This window comes from Canis aureus, chromosome 35, assembly GCF_053574225.1.
Source record: "Canis aureus isolate CA01 chromosome 35, VMU_Caureus_v.1.0, whole genome shotgun sequence".
Classification (NCBI taxonomy): Eukaryota; Metazoa; Chordata; class Mammalia; order Carnivora; family Canidae; genus Canis; species Canis aureus.
The window spans coordinates 828,079-852,424 of NC_135645.1; the positions used below are offsets into that span (position 1 = coordinate 828,079).

The window sequence follows — 24,346 nt, forward strand, 5'->3', positions numbered from 1 at the left end:
AATCTACCTTGGCTAACTGAACACTAACATATAACTTTCTCCAAAGGAAAATCTAACTTGAATCCTAGACTCATTTTTTATAACAGTCCAATGCCCCATCAATGAGGAACTCATGACACGATGAAAACAGTCTTCATCCTACTGAGCATTGTCATTTTTCATGTCTTATTCCTGAGGTAATTACCTACTTCCTGAACCCAGAAATGAGAGTTTGCCTGTGATTATAGTTTCAAGACAGTTTACAGAAAACAGCCAAACAAATGAGTTACTAAAGGTCTTACCTTTTCTTCACTTATCCACATAAAGAGTATGTGGATACTTTCTCAGAACTCAAAATGACAATACCAAGAACAGAAATCTATGTGGCATGAACATATATATACACATATGTATAAGCTTAAATTCCCCAAAGTGGATTTAAACCAGTAAGAATACTTCAACATTCTAAATTCAAAAAGCAGATATAAATGCTATTTTGTTTATATATCAGAGGTATAACGAGCTAGTAAGTTTAGTTAGGACACTATATAGTTTAGAAGTACTCTGATTGGATCCCATTAAAAAAAGTCATTCAAAATGATAGGCACATTCTTCTAACAGCAAAGAATTCTCCCACTTTTTATTTATTTTGACATATTGGTATTTTCATAAACTTGCAAGTGGAAGATAAGCTCTTCAATAAAAGCCATTTCATATACACAATATACAGAAATTATTTTAAAAGTCTGTTCATATAATGAGTTCTTTTGGTACTGACAAAAAATTAAGATACAAATAATTGACTAGAAATGAAACTATCACTAAGATACGCAGGAGCTACACTTCATTTCAGGAAAAAAAAATTCAGATCTTACTGTGTTAGAAGAATAAAGCACATTTGTTATAGTTTACATTATCATATTCCCTTAAAGCAGGGACTATTTAAAGTTTTTAAATTAAAAAGTATTCAGGATTACTTCTGTCTGTACATTCAGGAACTATCATATCACTGGTTACACACAATTCTCTCATCATGCAAAAAATCTGTTGTTTTCTAAGGTCTAATCAAGTCAAACAATAAACTAGTTACAGCAATTTATTTAGAAGCTGTAAATCAAAGAGGTGCAGAAATTCCACAGTTGAATTGTGTTTCCTGTCTATATGATGGCTGCTCTTTAATATTCTCCATGTATTAGAAGAATAGGCATTGATAGTCAAATAAAAATTTCATTGTAGCAGCAAATGATAGAATATGTGAGAGAAGGAAGAGTTCCTAATTTCAAGACAATCTTTATGATCCTTTATAAAGGTAAAGGACGATGTGTGTATATGTGGAAAGGAGTAAGAAACAAAGGCAGGAGGTTAAGACAGGTGTACAAAGGGAATGTTGAGACTGTATCAGAACTTTATTTATTTATTTAAAAAACTGATCTCAAAGTCTGCCCATCAATTGTACAAAAAACAGTCAGAGCAGATGTTAGTGCAAGTTTAACCTGATAATTTATTTGTGAAAAAAGCTAGTTTTGATGAGGAAAAATTCAATCCTGCCCCTGTAAACATAAAGAAATTCAAGGGGAATTTTAAAGATAGTAGGCCAGAAAATGCAACAGTTACTCTTATAATCCTTTTCAATTAAACAGACAAATCAAGTTGAAGATACATGTTAAAATACTTTTTGCATGGAGTATTTACCAGCTTATATAATCTGTTGTTCCAACTGGACTTTGATTTAAAAAAAAAAAGAAAAAACCTTTTTATAAGAGCTATCACACCTAGAAGTGAAGAAAATAAATTAGATCCCCCCAAAAGATACTATTTTAACCTCTAAAGCATAAAAAGCTATATAATATCTTATACAAATTAACCAGTGTTCTTACAAAAGTAACGCAGTTTAGGACTGATGATATTATGCTATATTTGTGGTGAAGTACTAGGCACAAGAATATATGTATCAATTAGGCATTTTCAGTCTAATTAGTCTCTAAAGTCATTTAATTCTTGGCAATATATAATAATTGGTATGCATTTTGGTACTTAAGTCATGAATTGTTGAGAACAAGAAGCAGTGTATTATAGTAACAGGGTCTGTATCTGACAAACAATTACAGTGTTGAACAAATCTTTTCTACGAACTCTGTGATTTGTTTTGCAGTTGGTCACTTGTAGTAGATCCTGCAAAGATAAAAGAAAAAAAATCAACATAATTTATTGTGTACTGCCAACTTTGGAACTACCTGAGCTAAAGTCCTCTTTTACTGCCATGGATGATAAACATAGAAATCTAATAAACAAATAAGGTATATTTGATGTAGGCTGATTAGTTTGACATAAAAGAATCTGTATACTTCCTAAATATTCTAAAGAGCAGAACAAGAGTGTCTACTTGGTGATGGAACAAAAGGTTTCAGACTGAACATTTCTGTGAATAAATCACAATTAGACAGTTAACTCAAATATCCAAAGTTATAAAAATATTTCAAAACAAGAAAATATTTCCCTAAGAGTCTAAACATACTACTTTTCTTTTTATAAAAACAACAACAAAAAAAAACAGATGAGGATGGGCAGAGGAGGAGAATGACAATGCTCATAAAGTAATGGGCTACATAGAACATAGAGATTTTTTAAGGCTCAAAAAGACTACAGGAGAAATAAGGAGCTTACTTCCCTAAGCCTTATTACATAGTCTTTACTATCCTTGTGGACTTTATGGTGCTAAATAAAAAAATGTCTCCACTGAAGAAAAATAAGGCACTGAGCTAACACAAATTTTAATCATTATATTTATTTTTTTAAAATTATCTTTTAACGATTTTAGTTATTTATTCATGAGAGAGACAGAGAGAGAGGCAGAGACACATGCGGAGGGAGAAGCAGGCTCCATGCAGGGAGCCTGACATGGGACTTGATCCCTGGTCTCCAGGATCACACCCCGGGGCTGCAGGCGGCGCTAAACCGCTGAGCCACCCAGGCTGCCCCCATCTATTATATTTAAAAGAAAAAAATGTATTTATGTACTAAATGTGTGAAATCTAGTATCTTACCAGCAATGATAGACAAAAGGCCAAAGTTATTTTTCAAAAGCAATGGCTTAAAAACAAAACAAAACAAAACAAAAGCAATGGCTTAAAAATAAAAAGCACACAAAAAAAAACAACGAAATCTGTGGCACCTAGGTGGCACATTCACTTAAGTCTCCAACTCTTGGTTTCAGCTAAGGTCACATTCTCAGGGCCATGAGATCGAGCCCCACGTCAGGCTCTGCACGGAGAGTGGAATCTGCTTAAGATTCTCTTCCCCTCACCCTCTGTCTCCACCTCCAATCAATCAATCAATCAATCTTAAAAAAAAAAAAATCCTTTTAATCTTTGACACAATGGTACTGGTACAAATTTGCAGCAAACAAGGGACATTTCTAGTGTTTTTTTTTTTAAGATTTTATTTATTTATTCATGAGACACAGAGAGAGAGAGAGAGTGAGGCAGAGACACAGGCAGAGGGAGAAGCAGGCTCCACGCAGGGAGCCGGACGTGGGACTCGATCCCGCCCTAGGCCGAAGGCAGCGCTAAACTGCTGAGCCACCCCGGGCTGCCCCATTTCTAGTGTTTTTGAACAGAGTCACTAAAAATCAATATTGAAAGTCCAAGCAGAAATTTATGAAAAGTAGGGGATCCCTGGGTGGCGCAGCGGTTTGGCGCCTGCCTTTGGCCCAGGGCGTGATCCTGGAGACCCGGGATCGAGTCCCACGTCGGGCTCCCGGTGCATGGAGCCTGCTTCTCCCTCTGCCTGTGTCTCTGCCTCGATCTCTCTCTCTGTGTGACTATCATAAATAAATAAAAATTTATAAAAAAAAAAAAAAAAAAAAAAAAAGAAATTTATGAAAAGTTGTAACCAAAGAAACATTCATTTTGAATACATCAAAATAAATCAAGAGGGAGCCTGGGTGGCTCAGCGGTTTAGCGCCTCCTTCAGCCCAGGGCGTGATCCTGGAGACCCAGGATCGAGTCTCACATCGGGCTCCCTGCATGAAGCCTGCTTCTTCCTCTGCCTGTGTCTCTGCCTCTCTCTCTCTGTGTCTCTCATGAATAAATAAATAAAATCTTTAAAACAAAAAAACAAAAAAACCCAAAATAAATCAAGATACAGGTAAATGGGAAACAAAGATAGATTAAGGTATGTCACCTAAAAATGGATAATAAATTTTAAAAGAGGGAGAGAGAGATATATGACAATAATTACTTGAAATGAAGTTTGTTCACTTAAATATAAGCTAAAAAAAACTATGGTGAATAAAACTGAAGTGAAATGCTATATATATGAAACAAAATGAAAGGCTAACGTATAATATGGAATAAAAAATACTGTAATTAGGATATTAAATAAGGCACAGAGTCATCAGATTCTATCACAAAATCACTCATATTTTATATGTTCAACAAAACAATAATATAATAATGATCTACTTTCCTAAGACTTAAGTATTTGAGGCACCACAAATAAAATAAGTTACATCTCCAGTTTGCAGTACAAAGCATTAGTTTTCAAGTACAAAGAGTAGGTAAATGGGAACAAAATGTGCATTAGCAATAAAGAAGATTCACCTTCATTAAATACCAGAATTAAAAATAAATAAAATCTATTAGCTATGATGGATCAGGAGTTGGCAGATTGTAAGGACTGACTGTCCAAGACTTAAAAACAAATAAAAATCAGGGCAGCCCAGGTGGCTCAGCAGTTTGGCACCACCTTCAGCCCAGGGCGTGATCCTGGAGGCCAGGGATCGAGTCCCATGTCGGGCTCCCTGCATGGAGCCTGCTTCTCCCTCTGCCTGTGTCTCTGCCTCTCTCTTTCTCTGTCGCTCATGAATAAATAAATAAATAAGAATCTTAAAAAAAACAAAAAACAAAAATCAGACATATTTTGTCAATCCAACAGTCAAAAGAATCAACATTAGAAATTACACACTTTGTACTTGAAAAGATGGTAAATAACAGATCTTGTTTTATTAAAAATACTCTTCTTTTAAAAAGCTTAAACCTTAATTTAGATAAAATATAATCTGAAACATCAAAAACAAAACACAGCTTAATGTGAAGACAAACAAGGGCGCCTGGGTGGCTCAGCGACTGAACATCTGCCTTCAGCCCAGGGCGTGATCCTGGAGTCCCGAGATCAAGTCCCACATCAGGCTCCCTGCATGGAGCCTGCTTCTCCCTCTGCTTGTGTCTCTGCCTCTCTCTCTCTATGTCTCTCATGAATAAATAAAATCTTGAAAAAGAAAAAAAAAAAAGGTGAAGACAAACATCACTGTTTAAGCCAACTAAACAAAAAATCCCAGCCATATACATATGGTCTTCAATCATATCAACTCTGGGCATAAAAACTTTATTTTGAAATTGGCCAAAGGGGTTGAAATTTTAGAAAGTTTGGCATAATAAATTAAGTCAATATCAAAAATTTTTTTCTAAGGTTTTTCAAACGTGTAAAGCAAAAGAAAGTTGTTATTTAGGCACAAAGAATCACAAGTGTCTCAGTGATAATTTCAGAAACATCTAACCTTGATTTGACTCTTCCGTGTTCATGCTTTCTTCAGCTGCAGTCTCTGACATTTCTTCATCTTCCTCTTCATCATGTAGGTCTTTTGAAATTAATTGTCTAGCTAATTTAATATTCAGTCCTTCATTGTAGTGAAGCTTCCTTTTCATTTCAAACTGTCGCTTTTTTTCTACAAGATACAAAAAGTAGGCTTAGGAAATAGCTCAATGATTAGCAAACTACAGCCTGCATCTGTTTGGTAAATAAACTATTATTGGGGGCAACTGAATGGCTCAGTCGATTAAGCATCTGCTGTCAGCTCAGGTCATGATCCCAGGGTCATGGGATAGAGCCCCACATCAGGCTTTTTGCTCACTGGGGAGTCTGCTTTTCCCTCTGTCTCTCCCCACCACTCATGCTCTCTCTTCCTCTCTCTCTCTCCCAAATAAATAAAATCGTAAAAAAAAAAAAAAAAAAAAAAAAAAAAAACACAAAACACCTTATTTAGAACAAAATCATGTTCATTTGTTTCTGTAATGCTTATGGCTACTTTTGAGCTCTATGGTAGGGTTGAGTAGGTGCAATTGAGGCCATGTGGCCCATAAAACCTAAAATATTTACTATCTTGACCTTTACAGAAAAAGTTTACACACTTCTGCTTTAGACAGTTCAAGTACAACTTAATGGGAAAATAGGAATAAATACCATTGGTAGTTATATCTGTGAAGAAAATTTAAAGACATAAGAAAAATCTCCAGAAAGAGTTGAATGGGGAAAAACAAGCTATGTAATACCATATACATGTCAGGTAAAAAGTCTGCATGCATGGGTATGCATACACACAGAAAATAAGACTCAAAAATTAAGTGTTTATTCTGGATTGGGACACCTGGTGACTCAGCGGTTGAGCGTCTGCCTTTGGCTCAGGGTGTGATCCTGGGATCCAGGATTGAGTCTCACATCAGGCTCCCTGCATGGAGCCTGCTTCTCCCTCTGCCTGCGTCTTCTGCCTCTCTGTGTCTCTCATGAATAAATAAATAAAATCTTTAAAAAATTATAATAATAGGGGATCCCTGGGTGGTGCAGCGGTTTGGAGCCTGCCTTTGGTCCAGGGCACGATCCTGGAGACCTGGGATCGAATCCCACATCGGGCTCCCGGTGCATGGAGCCTGCTTCTCCCTCAGCCTGTGTCTCTGCCTCTCTCTCTCTGTGACTATCATAAATAAATAAATTGAAAAAAAAAATTGAAAAAAAGAATTAAAAATATTTAAAAAAATAAAATAAAAAATAAAAATAAAAAATAATAATTCTGGGTCAAGGAACTGTGGGGTAACTTTAGTATTTGAGCCTTCCATTTTTATAATTAACTAAAATTCCTTTAAAAATGCTTATCAGCAAAATAAATTCTCATTATCCATTAAGAAACTGCCACGATTTAAAACATTGCTAGCTGAAAACATAACCTCATTCCCTAAGTAATTTTAAGGAAAAGCTGTTACAAGAAACAGTGAAGTAATCCTAGATTATTCTTTTATTTATAGTCTTCACCAAAGAAACATAAGGTTAGCAGCAAATCAATATAACTGATCATATATATATATTTTAACTGATCATATTTTATTAACAGCACTTAAGGACTACTTACAAAGAAACAGTTCTAAGATTTTACAATTTCTTATATCAGTAAATAAAAGGGGAGGTGACATAAAATTGCCAAGTGTTTATTTTCTCAAACGAGAGCATTAAAATTCATTTATCATAGTTTTATTATAGTATTCATGAAAGTACTTTAATGCCACAAAAGCATGGAGAAATCTCTGAATAAGGCTACTCAAAGTACTCTCAATCTCCTTTAATTTAGTTCCAAGTTTTTATAATCACCTGTAAGTATAAATGACTTACACTTATTTATGTTTCAAAAGCAGACATTTATAGTTCTTGTTAATACTGATCAATCACTTTTCAGCCTCTATTTGGGTTGGGAGAAGAAAAGTTCTGAGACCACCAACCACCATCTATCTCAGTATTATTCCATAAACATTTGTTTCAAACAACCAAGATCTTGCCAGGCATCTTTCTTCTCGGCTTATGAATTACTTTTGTAATCTGTTTTACTCTTTGAGAACTTCATATGGTAGAGGGAAGTCAAATTGAAAAAAAGAGGCCAGTAAAAAGACCAAATCCACATGACATCACATAAATTTTTAGTGATGCCTTTCAAGTATTCAAATGATATAAAAACCAGTATTAAAAAAAAAAAAAAAAACAGTATTAAGGAACAAACAAAATGGTTTTACAAACTTCAGTAACAAAGTCAGTCATGGAGATGTCAAGAAAAACATAGGGAATATGGTAAAAAATACTGTAATAACACTAAATGGTGACAGACAGTGACTATAGTTATGATGAACATTAAGTAACGTACAGAATTGAATAGATATGTTGTACATCTGAAAACTAATGTAACATCAATTATACTTCAATAACTTTTTTTCAATAATAAATTTTTAAAAATGGTTCTAATTGGGCAGCCCGGGTGGCGCAGCAGTTTAGTGCCGCCTTCAGCCCGGGGTGTGATCCTGGAGACCTGGGATCAAGTCCCGCATTGGGCCCCCTGCATGGAGTCTGCTTCTCCTTCTGCCTGTGTCTCTGCCTCTCTCTCTCATGAATAAATAAATAAAATCTTTGAAAAAAAAAATGGTTCTAATTGCCTTCAATACCAGATCTATTCACTAAAAAGGTAACACTTTTTATCATTACAAAGTAACATGCGATAGAAACTTAAAAAAAAAAAAAAAAACACTTGATTTCCTCAGACAGAAATAAACATCTTATGACTTTAGACTGTTTTCTAAAAAGTTTTCTAAAAATAACTCCTATCGGGCAGCCCCGGTGGCTCAGTGGTTTAGCGCCGCCTGCCGCCCAGGGTGTGATCCTAGAGACCCGGGATCGGGTCCCAAGTCGGGCTCCCTGCATGCGGCCTGCTTCTCCTTCTGCCTGTGTTTCTGCCTTTCTCTGTGTGTGTGTCTCTCATGAATAAATAAATAAAATCTTTAAAAAATAATAATAATAAAATAAAAATAACTTTTTATATATGCTATTTTTTCACTCACCATACAGTCACAATTACAGAAGTCCCAGTTTGCCCAGGGAAGGTTCAGTTTATGCCTATCATCTGAGAAAGTGTATGACCCTTTCTTTTACCATAAAGAGATCCAGAGTCTAGACAATAAGGTACATGAAGATACAGTAAAATTCTGCAATGCACATAAAAGATTTATCTAATTTTTAAATGGTTATAATGCACTGAGTTATCATTTAATTCTCTATTCTTGGGTCAAAGATTTCTAATCTCTTCCTGTATATTTTCAATGTTTTATAGTTTTTATAGTATACAAATACATGTTATGTTTTGGTTCTATTTTCTTAATATGAACTTAGAAATATTTACAAATTGGAATAGACTCTGAGAAACTGACTGCTAGATCAAAGAGTGTCATTTCCTTTTACAGCTTTTGGCTCATATATTCAACTGCCCTCCAGAAAAGCCAAGCCAATTATTCATGCCCACCAATAGTATATGAGTAACTTATTTCTCCACAGTCACACCCAAAGAGAAACTCATTTTTTCTAATCTTTGTTAATCTGAAAATAAAGACAGAGACCATAATATTGCTTATTTACATATGTATGTACGTACTAGGTACGTATGTATGTAGGCCACATGCTCAACCAATATAAGTGGTTGAACTCACAACCCTGAGATCAAGACCTGAGCTGACATCAAGAGTCAGCTGGTAAACCAACTGAGCCACCCAGGCATCCTCATGATGCTGTTTTAATTTGCAGTTTCTTATTCCTAGGAGTTGACATTACAGTATTTCTCTCCTGTGAATAATATTTATAGTCTAAAAAAATGATTTCTTTTTTATTCTAAGAGATGCTGAACTTGGTTTTGCTTGTTATAGATACATTTTAATTTTGGAATATTCAAATTCTTTATGTAAGTTTAAAATACACAATATATTCATTTTGTAGAATGATGGTAATACAAGTGGTCTTAATCTTCTTTATTCATGTTCATTTATCTATAACCTTGTATGGCAGAGCAACATACTACAAAGAGTACAAGGACATTAAGATTTTAGGCCTGAATCTAACAATAATCAACTCTCCAGGTAAATTTCACAAGTGAATTACCTTTTTTATACTTTCTTTTACTATTCTGTAAAATAATGGAGAATACACCAATTATTTAAGTTATTAGAAGTTATTATTTACTAAACACAGTATGATGGAATCAGTGTTAAGTCCTTTAGATTCTTTATCTCATTTAATACTCACAATACCTCTAAATAATTTTATAGTTCCCAACTTGACATGAAGAAACAGGCTCAGAGAAATTACAAATTAGACAAGTGACCTATACCTGGAGTACCAACTTATATTTGTCTGACTCTACAACCAATATCTTAATTGTTATGCTATCAATTACAAGATAATTTTTCTAAGCATTTCTTTTTTTTTCTAAGCATTTCTATCAATAAACAAGGACTTTCAGATATGTAATTGTGTAAAAAGCAATAAACACCTACAGGAGTAATTCTACCAGTAGGAATAGAACTTTTGAAATTGTAACCAAACTGTTCCCCCTGCTGGCTAATTCAGAGAATTACAATTTTGGGGGGGGGAATCCCTTAACAAATACTGACAATACAGGCTAATAATAAATTCCTGTTCTCAATAGATCATATTTTTACGAAAATAATTTAAAAAAAAAAAAACAGCTCCAGGGCCGCTCCGGTGGCTCAGTGGTTTACCGCTGCCTTCAGCCCAGGGTGTGATCCTGAAGATCTGGAATCCAGTCCCATGTTGAGCTCCCTGCATGGAGCCTGCTTCTCCCTCTGCCTGTGTCTCTCTCTCTGTCTCTCTGCCTCTCTCTCTCTGTCTCTCATAAATAAATAAAATCTTTAAAAAATAAAAATTAAAAAATTAAAAACCAGCTCCAGAAACCACTTCTACTTGAAACTGTTTTCAAGGGTCTTTGGGGTATATTTTTGGATACTAAGTTAGGAAGTCACTGAGGGTACAAAACATAATAAAACTTGGGATTAGACTATATGTAAAATTTTTTTCTCTTGTACAACAATAACACTCAGAGCATTACAGTTTGTTGAATAAGCTATACTCTGAAGATGACAGACAGGAGTAGCAAATTACATCTTAGGAGTTACACATGACAAAGATCCTGACAACTAGCAAATATTCAGAATCGCAGTTCTAAAGTTTTTGAACTTCTTTATAGTTACAGGTAACATCCAAATTTCACCCACATTTCAAGGCTTCAGGCACACTACTAACTCTTCTTCTTTTTTGTGAGGGTGTGTGTTTTTCTTGCATCTTTTTTCCTATAAATAGGCTTGGTTTTTCCATTTATTTATTTATTTATTTATTTATTTATTTATTTTGGTTTTTCCTTTTAAAAATTGTTTAAGAACTATATAATTTTATTTTCTGAAAAGAGTCTACATTCAACATGGTTCAAAAAGTGGAAAAAGCAACAAGGTGAAATCTCTTCCTTTACTTCTTACCTCCACAGATAACCACTGTTACTTATAAAAACAGAAACCATGAGTAGCTGGCAATGCCTTAACTGTATGGGCTACAAGAGGATCTTCCAACCCTGTTGAGAAGGCTCTTTTATCTCCTTGCCTATGACATTACTGGTTTTTTTGTTGTTGTTCAATGGGACCTATAAAAGATCTTCACTCTACATCTGATCATCTTGGTTCACTTGGTAGACTTCATCACTATTTTAAAACAGAAAAGCACAAGCAACTGGAAATTAGCTCTTATTACTATCCATTTTAAGATCATCCAAACACTCAATGACTCTAAAAGCATTAATATTTACTGAGCATCTATTCTATAACAGATAGTAACAAAGAAAAAAGTAAAAAGAAAGAAGCACCTATAATTACTTAAAAGATAAATTAACACCTTTTCCCAAATTCGTAAAACCAAGGAGGGTGATGTGTGTATGCAGGGGAGAAGGATGCTGCTATCCAATAAACCCATAGAAGTAGAATCTGTATTTTAAAAATGTTGCTCCCTAACCTTCCATCATCCACTTCCTCAAAAGGAAAACCACTTGGCAATCTTCAAATAATAGATTTATTTTAGCAAAAATTATTAGCACACTGCTGAGAGCAGTAAAGGAAATCAACTACCTTGTTCTTCAGGTGAGAGGTCACTATCTTCATCTTCACTGCTTTCTCGTTCATGAACCCGATACTTTGGCTCCGAGCCTTCAGCAGCAGCTAATCTATACAACAATCATTTACAAAGAAATCAACACTGAATTCTTTTATTGAATGTCTCATTCATTCAACTCTTGAGTCTCATAAAAACATTTAAAAGATCATTAATATGCCAGTTATAACCTGATGAGGAAAATAAAAAGCAAGAAAGTAGGAATGAGTATAGAAACCAGTAAGCAAAAAGAACAACAGCAGAGAATGACAGAAATCAGTGTACAACAAAGAAATAGAGCTTTTTGTTTATTAATCCACTTATTTTGCCTTTCTTATTTTGAATTTTTTAAAGTTTATGTTTACATAATCTCTAGGTAGCTCAAACTCACAGCCCCAAGAGTCCCATGCTCTTCTGAGCCAGCTCCATCTTACTTCAACCTTTAAAACATAGGATGTTAATTTAAATAAAAACAAAAACAGGGATCCCTGGGTGGCGCAGCGGTTTGGCGCCTGCCTTTGGCCCAGGGCGTGATCCTGGAGACCCGGGATCGAATCCCATGTCGGGCTCCTGGTGCATGGAGCCTGCATCTCCCTCTGCCTGTGTCTCTGCCTCTCTCTCTCTCTCTCTCTGACTATCATAAATAAATAAAAACAAACAAACAAACAAACAAACAAAAACAACAACAAAAAAAAATCACTAAAAGCACGGGGATTTGACATAAGGAATCTGTGTACCAGGCTCTAGTACTCTAATCTTTCTGCTACCTGCATACTTTGATTTTAATCTAGAAACAAGACTGCAAAAGTTGCTATGAAAAACCCAAATAAATTTGGCTCATGCTTTTTATTTACATGTGTACAAATATAGCAGAATACCTTTAACTCTGTCCAATTAAAAACAAGTAAAACTGTGTAAGTGAAAATACTTCACAGTCATTAGTACTTACTTCTTAGCTAAGATATCTGGAGTCAGGGTTTCAGTGGTTTCTGAATCACTTAATGCATCTTCATCATCACCTACCATACTAGAAGAACAAGCACATTATAATTAATACCTGAACTATAATGTTTCAAGCAGAAAAACAAGGTATAATAATGATAATCCTATTGATTTAGTTATAATATCAACCTATTTATAGCTCTGTTGTCATCTTCCAGGCTTAATTTTAAATTGTTTCTATTCCATGCAAGTATCTGAAAATACAGCATCAAGAAAATCCTCCAGAGGATTTTAAAAAACCACTACTGCAACCATGAAAATAAATACTAAGAACTTGAATCATTTGTAAAAAATAAAAATACTTCAATTATTCCATCTAGTGAGAAGGAACAAATATTTGGAAAATAAAACAAAACCATTGTCTGGTTTTAGAATATGTATTTAAGTCTAGGTAAAATACCATAATTAGATCCTAAAGACCTTATTCAGGACACATTTAAAAGCTATTAGCTTTCCCAATCTACCCTCTAATAAAAAATTTTCTCCCCACTTAATTGCAGACATGAGCATATTTAATGCTCAAGCCACTGAAAGGTATATAAAAGCAGAAGTCACCTATATTAAAAAAAAATCCTGGTTAGTTTAGGAGACATGTTAAATAAGTGCTACAGTTTAGATGATGCTCTTTTTTCCATGCAAAGCTGAAATAAACTCATTTATATTATTGGATATAATTAAACAGAGCAGAATAAAATAATCTATCAATTTGTAGAAATTTTAAAGACAACTCTAGGTTATAAAATTTATAGACATATTATGTGTGTGTTTGTGTGAGTATATACAAACATACAATATATAAAATCATTAATAACTTCTGTATACTAACTGAAATTCTTAGATAATATAACATGATCTATTAAAAGCATCCTCTTCTATTGAATAAAACTCTTGAAAGAAATTGGTAAAACTGAGCACTAAATTATTAAAAGCTGGGCACATATATCGGCACATACATATAGTCTCAATTACTTAGGAACCAAGTAACTTTGGCAACTCCCAGGGGAAGGAAATGCGTAAGGTAAAGGTGGGGGGAGGAGGGAGCAGTACCAAGTAAATACCATTCAGATTTATTATATTTTAAATATAAACAGTCTAAAAAAAAAAAAAATAAATAAATAAATATAAACAGTCTAAAAATAATGCCTACGACTATTTTTTTGAGTCATGTTCAATGTTAATTCTTTTAGGATAGAGATTTCCAATCAACACAGACAAGGAAGGGTGTTTTATTTTGTTTTTGTTTTTTTTTTTTTTTTCAGTTCAACTGTTTTATTTCATTCAAGAGACCTATTTCTTTAGTTGGTTGGGCTTAACCAGTAGATAGTTATCTTTTGTTTTGTTTTGTTTTGTTTTTTTACACGGTGCATTTTAAAACCAAAACATACACAAAACTTCAACTAAACATGGCCAGGATAACTTTTAGGTATCTTTTAATCCCCAAGGGGAGATGATCGTAACAATATTTCATAGAAAATCCCCATACAAAGGTAGATGCTTCTCTTTGTTTCACCCTCATGGGGAGATGACCATAAGCAGAACTTACCAAGTCTGCTATAGTGTCACTCTATCTTTAGGTCCCAGGATGCTAAGCATCACATGATACCCTTGTCATCTTTGGGAGGATGGGAGAAATCTATCTACTACCACTACTGAAAAGGAAGAAAGCTCTAAGTGTGGCTTCTGGCACAATAAGAGCTTTAATATATGTTTTAAAGTATATTATTGTAATTAGAAGAAAAGTAAGGGTATAAATTTTTCATAAATGATATGTCTATTTCTCCCCTCAAGCTTTATTAGTATTGAGTTTCAGCACCTGTACCTATTCCATTATTTCTACCTTTGTCAAAATCTTTGTTCTTGTTTTTACTATCAAGTTATGTTATCTCAAGTTATCTTCCAAAGTTTTCATTCACTGATTCAAAATATAGACTTTCTCAACTCTACTTTATTTATTTATTTATTTTTCTTAACTCTACTTTAATAGTAACTCTTGGATTTATATTACCTTCCTTCATAGACAAGGCATTTCATTCCTGGAAATCTTTTTCAATGCAAATTTGGGCATGATCTGTATTAGGTATTTCTACTACTTAGAATCTGTATCTTTTCATAATGCTTACTGGTACAGTATTTTTGTCTTCATATTAATTATTGCCACACACTATAATCTTACAATTCATTTAAAAAATTCTGGAAGATTCAAAACTGCCAATAATCATAACGTAATTATCGGAAATTCAATATTATCTCAGTTTAAAAATAAGGACATAGAATAATAATAATGACCACTTGGTCTTTGAATGGGTTAAAAAAAAGCTGCGAAGTTATCCTTTTCTGCAGAGATTAAGCCCCTGATTTCTTAGAAAGCAAACAAGCCCAATCCTCAGATCTTCCTTTTTATAAATAAGATTATTTTAAGGAAGGCAAAAGTTACTAATTTGTGTGCATCATCAGTGGCTAGGGACCACTGAGTTGCTACAAATAAACACTTACCACTACTATAATGTACAAAATAGATTCCCAATTTTTTTTTTTTTTAAAGAGAGGGGGAGAGAAGGGAGGCTGGGGGAGGGGCAGAGTGATAGGGAAAGGGAATCTTAAGCAGGCTCCATGCCCAGTGTAGAGCCTGATTTCATGACCCTGAGATCATGATCTGAGCCTAAATCAAGTCAGGAGGCTTAACCGACTGAGCCACCCAGGCGCTCTTAGATCTCCCAAATTTTATTTTATTTTTTAATTAATTTATTTTTTTAGATCTCCAAAATTTTAAAGTTATATATTACAGAAATATGCAGTTGGTTATTGATTAGTGCTCCGGTAACAAATATAAAATCAAACAAAAACTTAAACCGGCTGTTATCTAGAAGCTCATAGGAATGCAAACTGGAAGTACAAAAGGAAGGATGCCTACAAAACATTACCTATGGTAAGGAGTGCTAGGTTCATCTATTTTCATTAAACCATAGTCTTTGTCTGCTGGATGATATGTTGCCAGGATGTTCATTTCATCCCACTTCTGGGATTTTTTACTAAAATTAAAAAGAAAAAAATGTCCTCAGTGAAGTAAAAGATAAAAAATGTACACATCTAAAATTGACAAACATCCAAATCCCACAATTCAACTATTTGCTAGCTTCTATTTTTATATATACTTTCTTGGAAAAGAAACTGACATAGGGTAAAAGCCATAAGTAATTACAATCAAATAAATATTTTATAGAATACTTAGTGCCCACATATTAAAAACACCCTATTCAGAATTTTTACCAGACACTCAAGACACCATTACATTATGACATGCTTAGTCTTCATCTGGCCTATAGAAGTAATAATAGCAAAATTACTTATACACTACATGATCTCAGTAGTTGAAAAATTTTCATCTACTCTATATTGGTAACAGTTTAATAAATTACGAGATTTTTCCACACCCCTGGCTTGGGGTGCTTCCGTTCCCATTTCTGTTGTCATGGCAGGACACCAGGCTTCCAATCTGGCCTGCTCACCCCTGTCTAGTGGTGGAGACAATGAGCCTGGAAGATCAGAACCTAGCTGGGTTGACCCTCCTCCTGATGGGTCAGGAATCAGGCCAGGGGCTGAGCCAGGCACTGAGGTGTGGGGGATTTCCCTGTGCCCTTCTGCCGTATGAGTTCTTTGAAAGGATGGCCTACTGTGGACCTCAGGTTGGAGTGGGGTTAGTGCCCCAAAGTGGCCTGGAGGGCAACCAGGGAGCCAAACAGAGAGCTCAAGTGGAGAGCAACTCTGAAGGGGCCTCCCCCACCCCTGCCCAGCCCAGCGCCACTCCACTTGGGGCTGTAAAGCTGGATAAGGAGAAGATGGAGCAAAACCCTGAGGAATCCCAGGGCGTCAAATCTCTGTAGGAAGAGGAACAATTTGCCAGTGCCTAAGGCAGAAGAAGATCACCCTGGGATATACTCAGGCCCATGTGGGCTCACCCTGGGGGGGGTTTTCTTCAGGAAGGTGTTTAGCTGAATCAAATCTGCCGTTTTGAGGCTCTGCAGCTCAGTTTCAAGAACATGTGTAAGCTATGGCCCTTGCTGCAGAAGTGGGTGGGGGAAGCTGACAACAACAAAAATCTACAAGAGATATGCAAAGCAGAGACCCTTGTGCAGGCCTGAAAGAGAAAGCTAACAAGGATTGAGAACCAAGTGAGAGGCAACCTGGAGAACACATGCCTGCAGTGCCTGACACCCACTCTGCAGCCAATCAACCACAATGCCCAGCAGCTCGGGCTTGAGAAGGATGTGGTCTGAGCATGGTTCTGCAATGGTTGGCAGAAGGGCAAACAATCAAGCAGTGACCATTAGCAATGAGAGGATTCTGAGGCTGCTGTGTGCCCTTTCTCAGGGGTACCAGGGTTCCATTTGGGTACCCCAAGCTATGGGGCCCCTCACTTCACTGAATTGTACTTCTCAGTCCCTCTCCCTGAGAGTGAAGCCTTTCCCTCTGTGTCTGTCACCACTCTGGGCTCTCCCATGGGTTCAAACTAAGATGCCAGCCTTTCTCAGGAATGGGGGCCAGAGGAAAGGGGAGAGCCAGTGAGAGAGGACCTGGGGCTTGGGGATTAAGTTCTTCATTCACCAAGAAAGGACTCGGGAATGCAAAGGTTGTGGCGGCAGGCAATTTGGAGGGAACTGGTTGGAGGGAAGGTGAAGTTCAGGGATGCTCTTGTTTTTAATCCCCATATCACTCAAAACTTTCTTAAAGGCTGCGACACAGACACAAAAAATAAATTTTTTTAAAAAAAGAATACTTCCTTCACCTAATTTTTTCAGAGCTATCCAAGAAACAATCAAAAGAATTAGAACATAAAACTACAGGGGGGGCAGCCCGGGTGGCTCGGCGGTTTGGCACCGCCTTCAGCCCAGGGCGTGATTCTGGAGACCCAGGATCGAGTCCCACATCGGGCTCCCTGCGTGGAGTCTGTTTCTCCCTCTGCCTGTGTCTCTGTCTCTCTCTCTCTCTCTGTCTCTCTCATGAACAAATAAATAAAATCCTTAAAAAAAAAAAAATAAAGCTGATAGAATAAATATATATAGATTAAAAAAATAAAACTACAGGGAATACCTCATTAAATTTAAATACCATTAATAAAGATTTAGATTGCAAACAAAATTACAGTTCAGTTTTTTTTAATCTAGAAAAATAAGAATGTGCTAAGAAATGGTACATTCAGGTTACTTGAGATAAACCTACTTAAAAATGTTTTATGAACATCCATATTAATATCCATTCAATAAAATATTTACACAGCTTTTAAGGTGCTAAGTAATTAGAGGACTTAATTACAAACTTTTCAGATCTACTCATTAAAAAGGACATCAAAGATCTTTCTGCCAACCAACAATATTTTGCTACGTGTACAGGTTGGTTGCTTACTTGAAAATAAAACTACTGTAAGAATCAATGTAGGGCAGGCAGCCCCGGTGGCTCAGCGGTTTGGCACCGCCTTCAGCCCAGGGCATGGTCCTGGGGTCTCGGGATCGAGTCCCATGTCAGGCTCCCTGCATGGAGCCTGCTTCTCCCTCTGCCTCTCTCTTTCTCTCTCTCTCTCTCTGTCTCTCATGAATAAATAAAATCTTAAAAAAAAAAAAAAAAAGAATCAATGTAGAGTTTATACATATTCACATCTTTTCTGCATTTGCCCACATTGGAGGTTTTACCGTAGATATTTTTAATCTTCCTAAATCTACCAACACCCAGATTCTGAAATGCTCTTGAAAAATGACATACTTAAACCTTAACACCATATTCCCTTCTCCATGCCCTGAGCCACCTTAAAAATACAGGTGCCTGCTCCTGACAGGTGAGCCTTTTATGTTCTCTTGCTTTCTTCTCCAAAGTATTCAGTGTCCCTATTTCAGACCAAGCACTTTTTTCTTCTTCATATTATATTGCAGTAAAACATGCATAACATAAAATTCACCATTTTAACCATCTTTAAGTGTATAGTAGTTCTGCAGCATAAAGCGCATTTACATTGTTGTGAAACCACCACCACCACCACCATCCATCTTCAGGACTTTTTCATCATCCCCAACTGAAACTACCCGCTGAACACTAACACTAACTCTCTATGCTCCCCTCTCCTAGCCCCAGGCAACCACCATTCCATTTTGTTTCTACAAATTTAACTATTCCGGATACCTCATATAAATAGACTCATACAGCATTTGTTCTTTTGTGACTAGTTTATATCACTTAATGGCTTCAAGGTTCATCTGTGCAGTAGCACAAATCAAAATTTCCTTCCTTTTCAAAGCTGATTAATATTCCACTACAGACTAAGTACACTTCAACTACAACTTCAGGTACCTATCTTTTGTTTTATCAAGAGGCAAAGGTTGGTCCAGACATACTCCACAAGTGACTGAAACTACAACTCCCACTTTTCCCCAAAAAGCAGTCAGAAGTTACCTAATGTCTCCTCACCACGAAACAGTCAAAATCTTAAAAGCTTGTTAAGAAGCTAAAAATTAAGACATATCAGTCATTAACTGAAATACAGAAACAATATTTATTAGTTTTTTTTCCCCTTTTTAAACTCAGCATGGAATGGACCTGAAATTTCAACTAATCAAATTTAAATCTTACTAGTACCAGAAAACAAAAAAAACAAACAAACAAAACAAAACAAAAATACAACACTTGAGTGAACTAAACTGGGAAAATTAAACCCTCTTTATAATATTGATTTCTTTAGGTGTGTAGCTGCTGAGTTAATACATAATTGGTCTTGTGGTAGTAAAAAAAAAAAAAACACAACAGCTTAACTGGGAGACAGATGTTTAAGGTTCAAGTTCTAGTTACCTTTCACTAGTCCTGTGACTACAGGCAAGTCCAACAACACCCACTCTTGGGCTATATTTACTCTACATGGAAATTATAATATGGGAGTTTTAGTAACAGCCTTTATTATAATACAGGATTGTTGTGAGAATCAACTGAAATAATGTCTGTGAAATCAAATTATAAAAGTACTATACAAAAAATAGAATAAAATAAAATAAAATAAAAATAAATAAATAAATAAATAATAAATAAATAAATAAAATTTAAAAGTACCGTACAAACATAAGAAGGTTTTAGGACTTTAAAACCTAAAGTTTTAGGTTAAAATTCCTGAAACTATCTCACTTAGCACTGCAGAGAATGGGTTGAGAAAGGTCATTCTGAAGAAATGTTTATTTATTTATTTAATTTTTCTCTGGAGAGACTTCTTGCTTTTGCTGATATTTATTTTTTAAAAAGTCTGCTATATGGTAATGCAGTATTTTATTTATTCTGTTCATTACTAATATTTAAAAAATTGGTTTAAAAGAACCAACTTTCTTTTTAACATTTCAATACGGTGTGTAAGAATCAAAATAATTATGGTTAAAATCATTACACCAAAAACTTAAATGCGTGTAATGTGAGTCTACATACAATTTAGTTTTTGGCATAATGTTCTTTGGTTGCAAGGAAGAACATCTGGTTTACTTCACTAACAGGAATATCCCTTAATGCTGGGATGGTCTTGAAGAAATGTTTAAAACTGCTTTTGTACTTAATGCCTTCCACCTTGCCATGCAAAATTCAGAATGAATTTTTCTAAAAAGCAACCAGTTTCGTATTCAACTAAGTCTAGTTTCAGACACTTGGCTAACTAGTTCTTATCTACAAATTTCTGTGATATTTTAGAAAGATTTGCTTTCTAAATGGCTAGGTCTACTCGCACTATATAAGGAAACTCATAGTGAAGAGATACATTTCTAAAGATTTTATGTATTTACTCATGAGAGACACAGACAGAGAGAGAGGCAGAGACACAGGCAGAGGGAGAAGCAGGCTCCATGCAGGGAGCCCGATGGGGGACTCGATCTGGGGACCCCAGGATCACACCCTGGGCCGAAGGCAGGTTCCAAACCACTGAGCTACCCAGGGATCCCGGTTTCTAAAGATTTAGACAGCAGACATGAATCATGGTGAAATGTACACATGCTTTAGGAAAATCAGAGATGTTCTAACTAGATGAACAGTGTGATATGATATACTGAGATTTATCTATTCCTGATTATGGTACGGATTCTATCCAGTTGTAATTGAACTAACCCTCAAAAAAGTTTGTGAAGAAAGGAATCCAATTAATAAGCAAAGAGAGACCCAGGATACTGTAATTAAACATTCCCTCGGGCAGCCCCCGTGGTGCAGCGGTTTAGCGCCGCCTGCAGCCTAGGACATGATCCTGGAGACCCTGGATCGAGTCCCACTTCAGGCTCCCTGCATGGAGCCTGCTTCTCCCTCTGCCTGTGTCTCTTCCTCTCTCTCTCTCTCTGTCTCTATGAATGAATAAATAAAATCTTTAAAAAAAAAAAAAAAAAAAACATTCCCTCCTGAGACAAATGCCTGAAATGAGAGCTGAGGATAAATGCCAGTCAGATACAGAAGGACAGGTAAAAGTTTCATAAAACCTGTATTAATAGAGTCCTATTAAGATTTCCTAGTAAAGATACTGTAAAACAAAGCCAGCACATCTCTATATAAAGTTCAAAAGCTGGCAAAACTAAAGAGTACAGGGATGTATACTTACTTATGTGATTACCATAAAAGTCAAGACAGTTATGTTGGGGGCCAGGAGAGGAAAGACTGAGATTGGAAACAGCAGAGGACATTCCTGAAGTGATGGAAACATTCTTTTTCTTGACTAGGAAGGCGATTACAGAGGGCATTTTATAGAATGCATAATTTATAATTTTATAATTTCTTAAACTTTAGAATTACATTTGACACACCTTCCCATGTTTGTATTACATTACATTTAAAATACTTTATTTTTTTTTAAAAGATTTTATTTATTTATGAGGGAGGGGGAGAGAGAGAGAGAGAGAGACACAGGGACACAGGCAGAGGGAGAAGCAGGCTCCATAGAGGGAGCCCGACATGGGACTCAATCCCAGGTCTCCAGGATCACACCCTAGGCTGAAGGCGGCGCTAAACCGCTAAGCCCCCTGGGCTGCCCTAAAATACTTTAAAATAGGCATACTTGGATGGCTCAGGGGTTGAGCGTCTGCCTTCGGCTCAGGGCATGATCCTGGGATCAGGATTGAATCCCATATTGGGCTCCTTGCGGGAAGCCTGCTTCTCCTTCTACCTGTATCTCTGCCTCTCTCTCTGCGTCTCTCATGAATAAATAAATAAAATCTTTAAAAAAAAAAAAAACTTTAAAATATACACATATTAATAACCTTGTTAGGTACTCCCTAACTTCAAAATGAAACAAGTTATTTCCTAAATGATGTTAACAATACTGAATTAAAAGTGGAAACTTCTCATCATTACCAATTAAGATAGAAGAATGATATAGGTCATTAGGAGTTTAAAAGGCTTCTCTAATGGGTGGAAACCCAAATACTCCATATATCTGTTTTGTAAGATAACAGGAAAAACAGAACTAAAGGATACAAGTAGAAAGGCTTTCTAAAAATTGAGGATAAAATTTAATAATGATATAATCCCACCACCCTAACCCACTAACAGTTTTGACTTCTGCAAATTCTTTCATTATATAACACATATTACATAAAATATATACGCTATCAAAATATATAATATAAATACTGTGTACATATATAAAATAATAGACACACCATATAAAAATGCATATACTAATATGGAAGCTATTAGTATACATATTTTATTATAAGCCATTTGTATTTTCTAATCTTTAGTTTTTATTTACTTATTTTTAAAAAGATTTTCTTTATTTATTTATTCATGAGAGACACAGAGACACAGTCAGAGACACAGGCAGAGGGAGAAGCAAGCTCCCTGCAGGGAGCCTGACATGGGACTGGATCCCGGGACCCCAAGATCACGCCCTGGGCCGAAGGCAGATGCTCAACTGCTGAGCCACCCAGGCATCTCAAGTCTTTAGTTTTTTTGTTTTTTTTTTTTAAAGACTTTATTTATTTCCTCATGAGAGACACAGAGAGAGAGAGAGAGAGAGAGAGAGAGGGGCAGAGACACAGGCAGAGGGAGAAGCAGGCTCCACGCAGGGAGCCTGACATGGGACTCGATCCCAGGTCCCCAGGATCACACCCCTGGCTGATGGTGGCGCCAAACCGCTGAGCCACTGGGCTGCCCTCAAATCTTTAGTTTTTAAAAACTGCATAATACTCAATAATAAACCATTCACCAAATCTTAGATATTTATATTGAACCCAAGTTTTTCCTATCAAGAATGAAGCAGAAATGAACATACTTGTGCATATTCTTTTTTTTTTTTTTAAAGATTTTATTTATTTATTCATGAGAATGCACAGAGAGGAGAGAGAGAGAGGCAGAGACACAGGCAGAGGGAGAAGCAGGCTCCATGCACTGGGAGCCCGAGGTGGGATTTGATCCCAGTCTCCAGGATCGTGCCCTGGGCCAAAGGCAGGCGCCAAACCGCTGCGCCACCCAGGGATCCCCACTTGTGCATATTCTATTCAATGATATTTTTAGGATAATTTCCTAGATCGGCATATCTGGGTTAACATTTATCAAGAGCTTTAGGGTTCACTCCACATTGCCAAATAGTTTTAAAGGAGAGAACAATATGTAATGCCCCCACTAGTTACCAAAACTTTGCCAAGATTGGGTATTTGTGTATATGTTATCTCCACCTGAGCAGGAACAAATCATCATTTAAAAACTATTTTATGAAAAAAAAAAAAAAAAAAAACTATTTTATGTTTCTTTGATCATTACCTTATAAATATGAAAAAATGCTGGTCACTTTCCCTTCCTTTTATGAATTATGTTAATATCCTTTGCCTTTCTATTGAAAACCTTCTCTTATATATCTAAGTTCTTTACATTTAAATATGAGCAAGTTCTCATACATTAATATATAGACTTACAATGTTGTAGGAAAACATAAAGAACTTACTCAAACTTAAAGACTTAAACCATGTTATGTACATGTAAACCAAAGATATATATCAGATATTAACATTATAATCACATTGTATGTAACTCAAATTCTTCCTGTCCTGTAGTTTACTTTCCACTATTAAAAGAAGTAATAAAAAAAAAGTAAAAAATAAATAAATAAATAAATAAATAAATAAATAAATAAATAAAAGAACTAAAGTTTCATATATTCAAAGATTTACTCCACTTCCTCAACACAATACTAAGAGCAATAGAAATTCTTAGAATTATTCAGCTCTAAAGAAGAGAACAATATCTTGCAAAAACATAAATTTAAAATAAGGCCATAAAACACTAGGCTACAAAGCATGCCAGGAATTCTTAGGTTGAAAGTAGTGAAGTAGAAGAAAACTGTCAGCAGAGAACACTAAATCTGGAAATTAGCATCTATAACATTTTGGCAGAATTAATGTTAGTTATAGAGTAGCAAAATCCAAAAGGCGAAGAGAGCGAGTTTAATGCCAAACTGCTTGTATGACCTTCTGTAGTTCATTATCTCTACCTAGAAAAAACAGGGGCACCACCACTTACATCACAGATCTGCTGGGAGGATGAAAGCACCCGCTGGTGTTTCATGTTCCCTCTCCCTCTTGGAAGACTG

The 24,346-nt window shown here is 35.7% G+C and overlaps 1 protein-coding gene and 1 pseudogene across 1 annotated transcript in view; one reads left to right on the forward strand and one right to left on the reverse strand.

Moving 5' to 3' along the window:
- Positions 1 to 603: 603 nt before the first annotated feature.
- PPP1R2 (protein phosphatase 1 regulatory inhibitor subunit 2) overlaps positions 604 to 24,346 on the reverse strand; it is a 29,725-nt gene continuing 5,982 nt past the window's right edge. The window contains exons 2-6 of the mRNA XM_077884279.1: positions 15,690 to 15,797; positions 12,716 to 12,793; positions 11,745 to 11,839; positions 5,537 to 5,704; positions 604 to 2,151 (exon numbers count right to left, since the gene is read on the reverse strand). Of these exons, the coding sequence (XP_077740405.1) occupies positions 2,105 to 2,151; positions 5,537 to 5,704; positions 11,745 to 11,839; positions 12,716 to 12,793; positions 15,690 to 15,797 (496 nt within the window). The 3' untranslated portion in view covers positions 604 to 2,104. The remainder of the gene's footprint in view (positions 2,152 to 5,536; positions 5,705 to 11,744; positions 11,840 to 12,715; positions 12,794 to 15,689; positions 15,798 to 24,346) is intronic.
- On the forward strand, positions 16,238 to 17,279 carry LOC144305443 (POU domain, class 5, transcription factor 1-like; annotated as a pseudogene).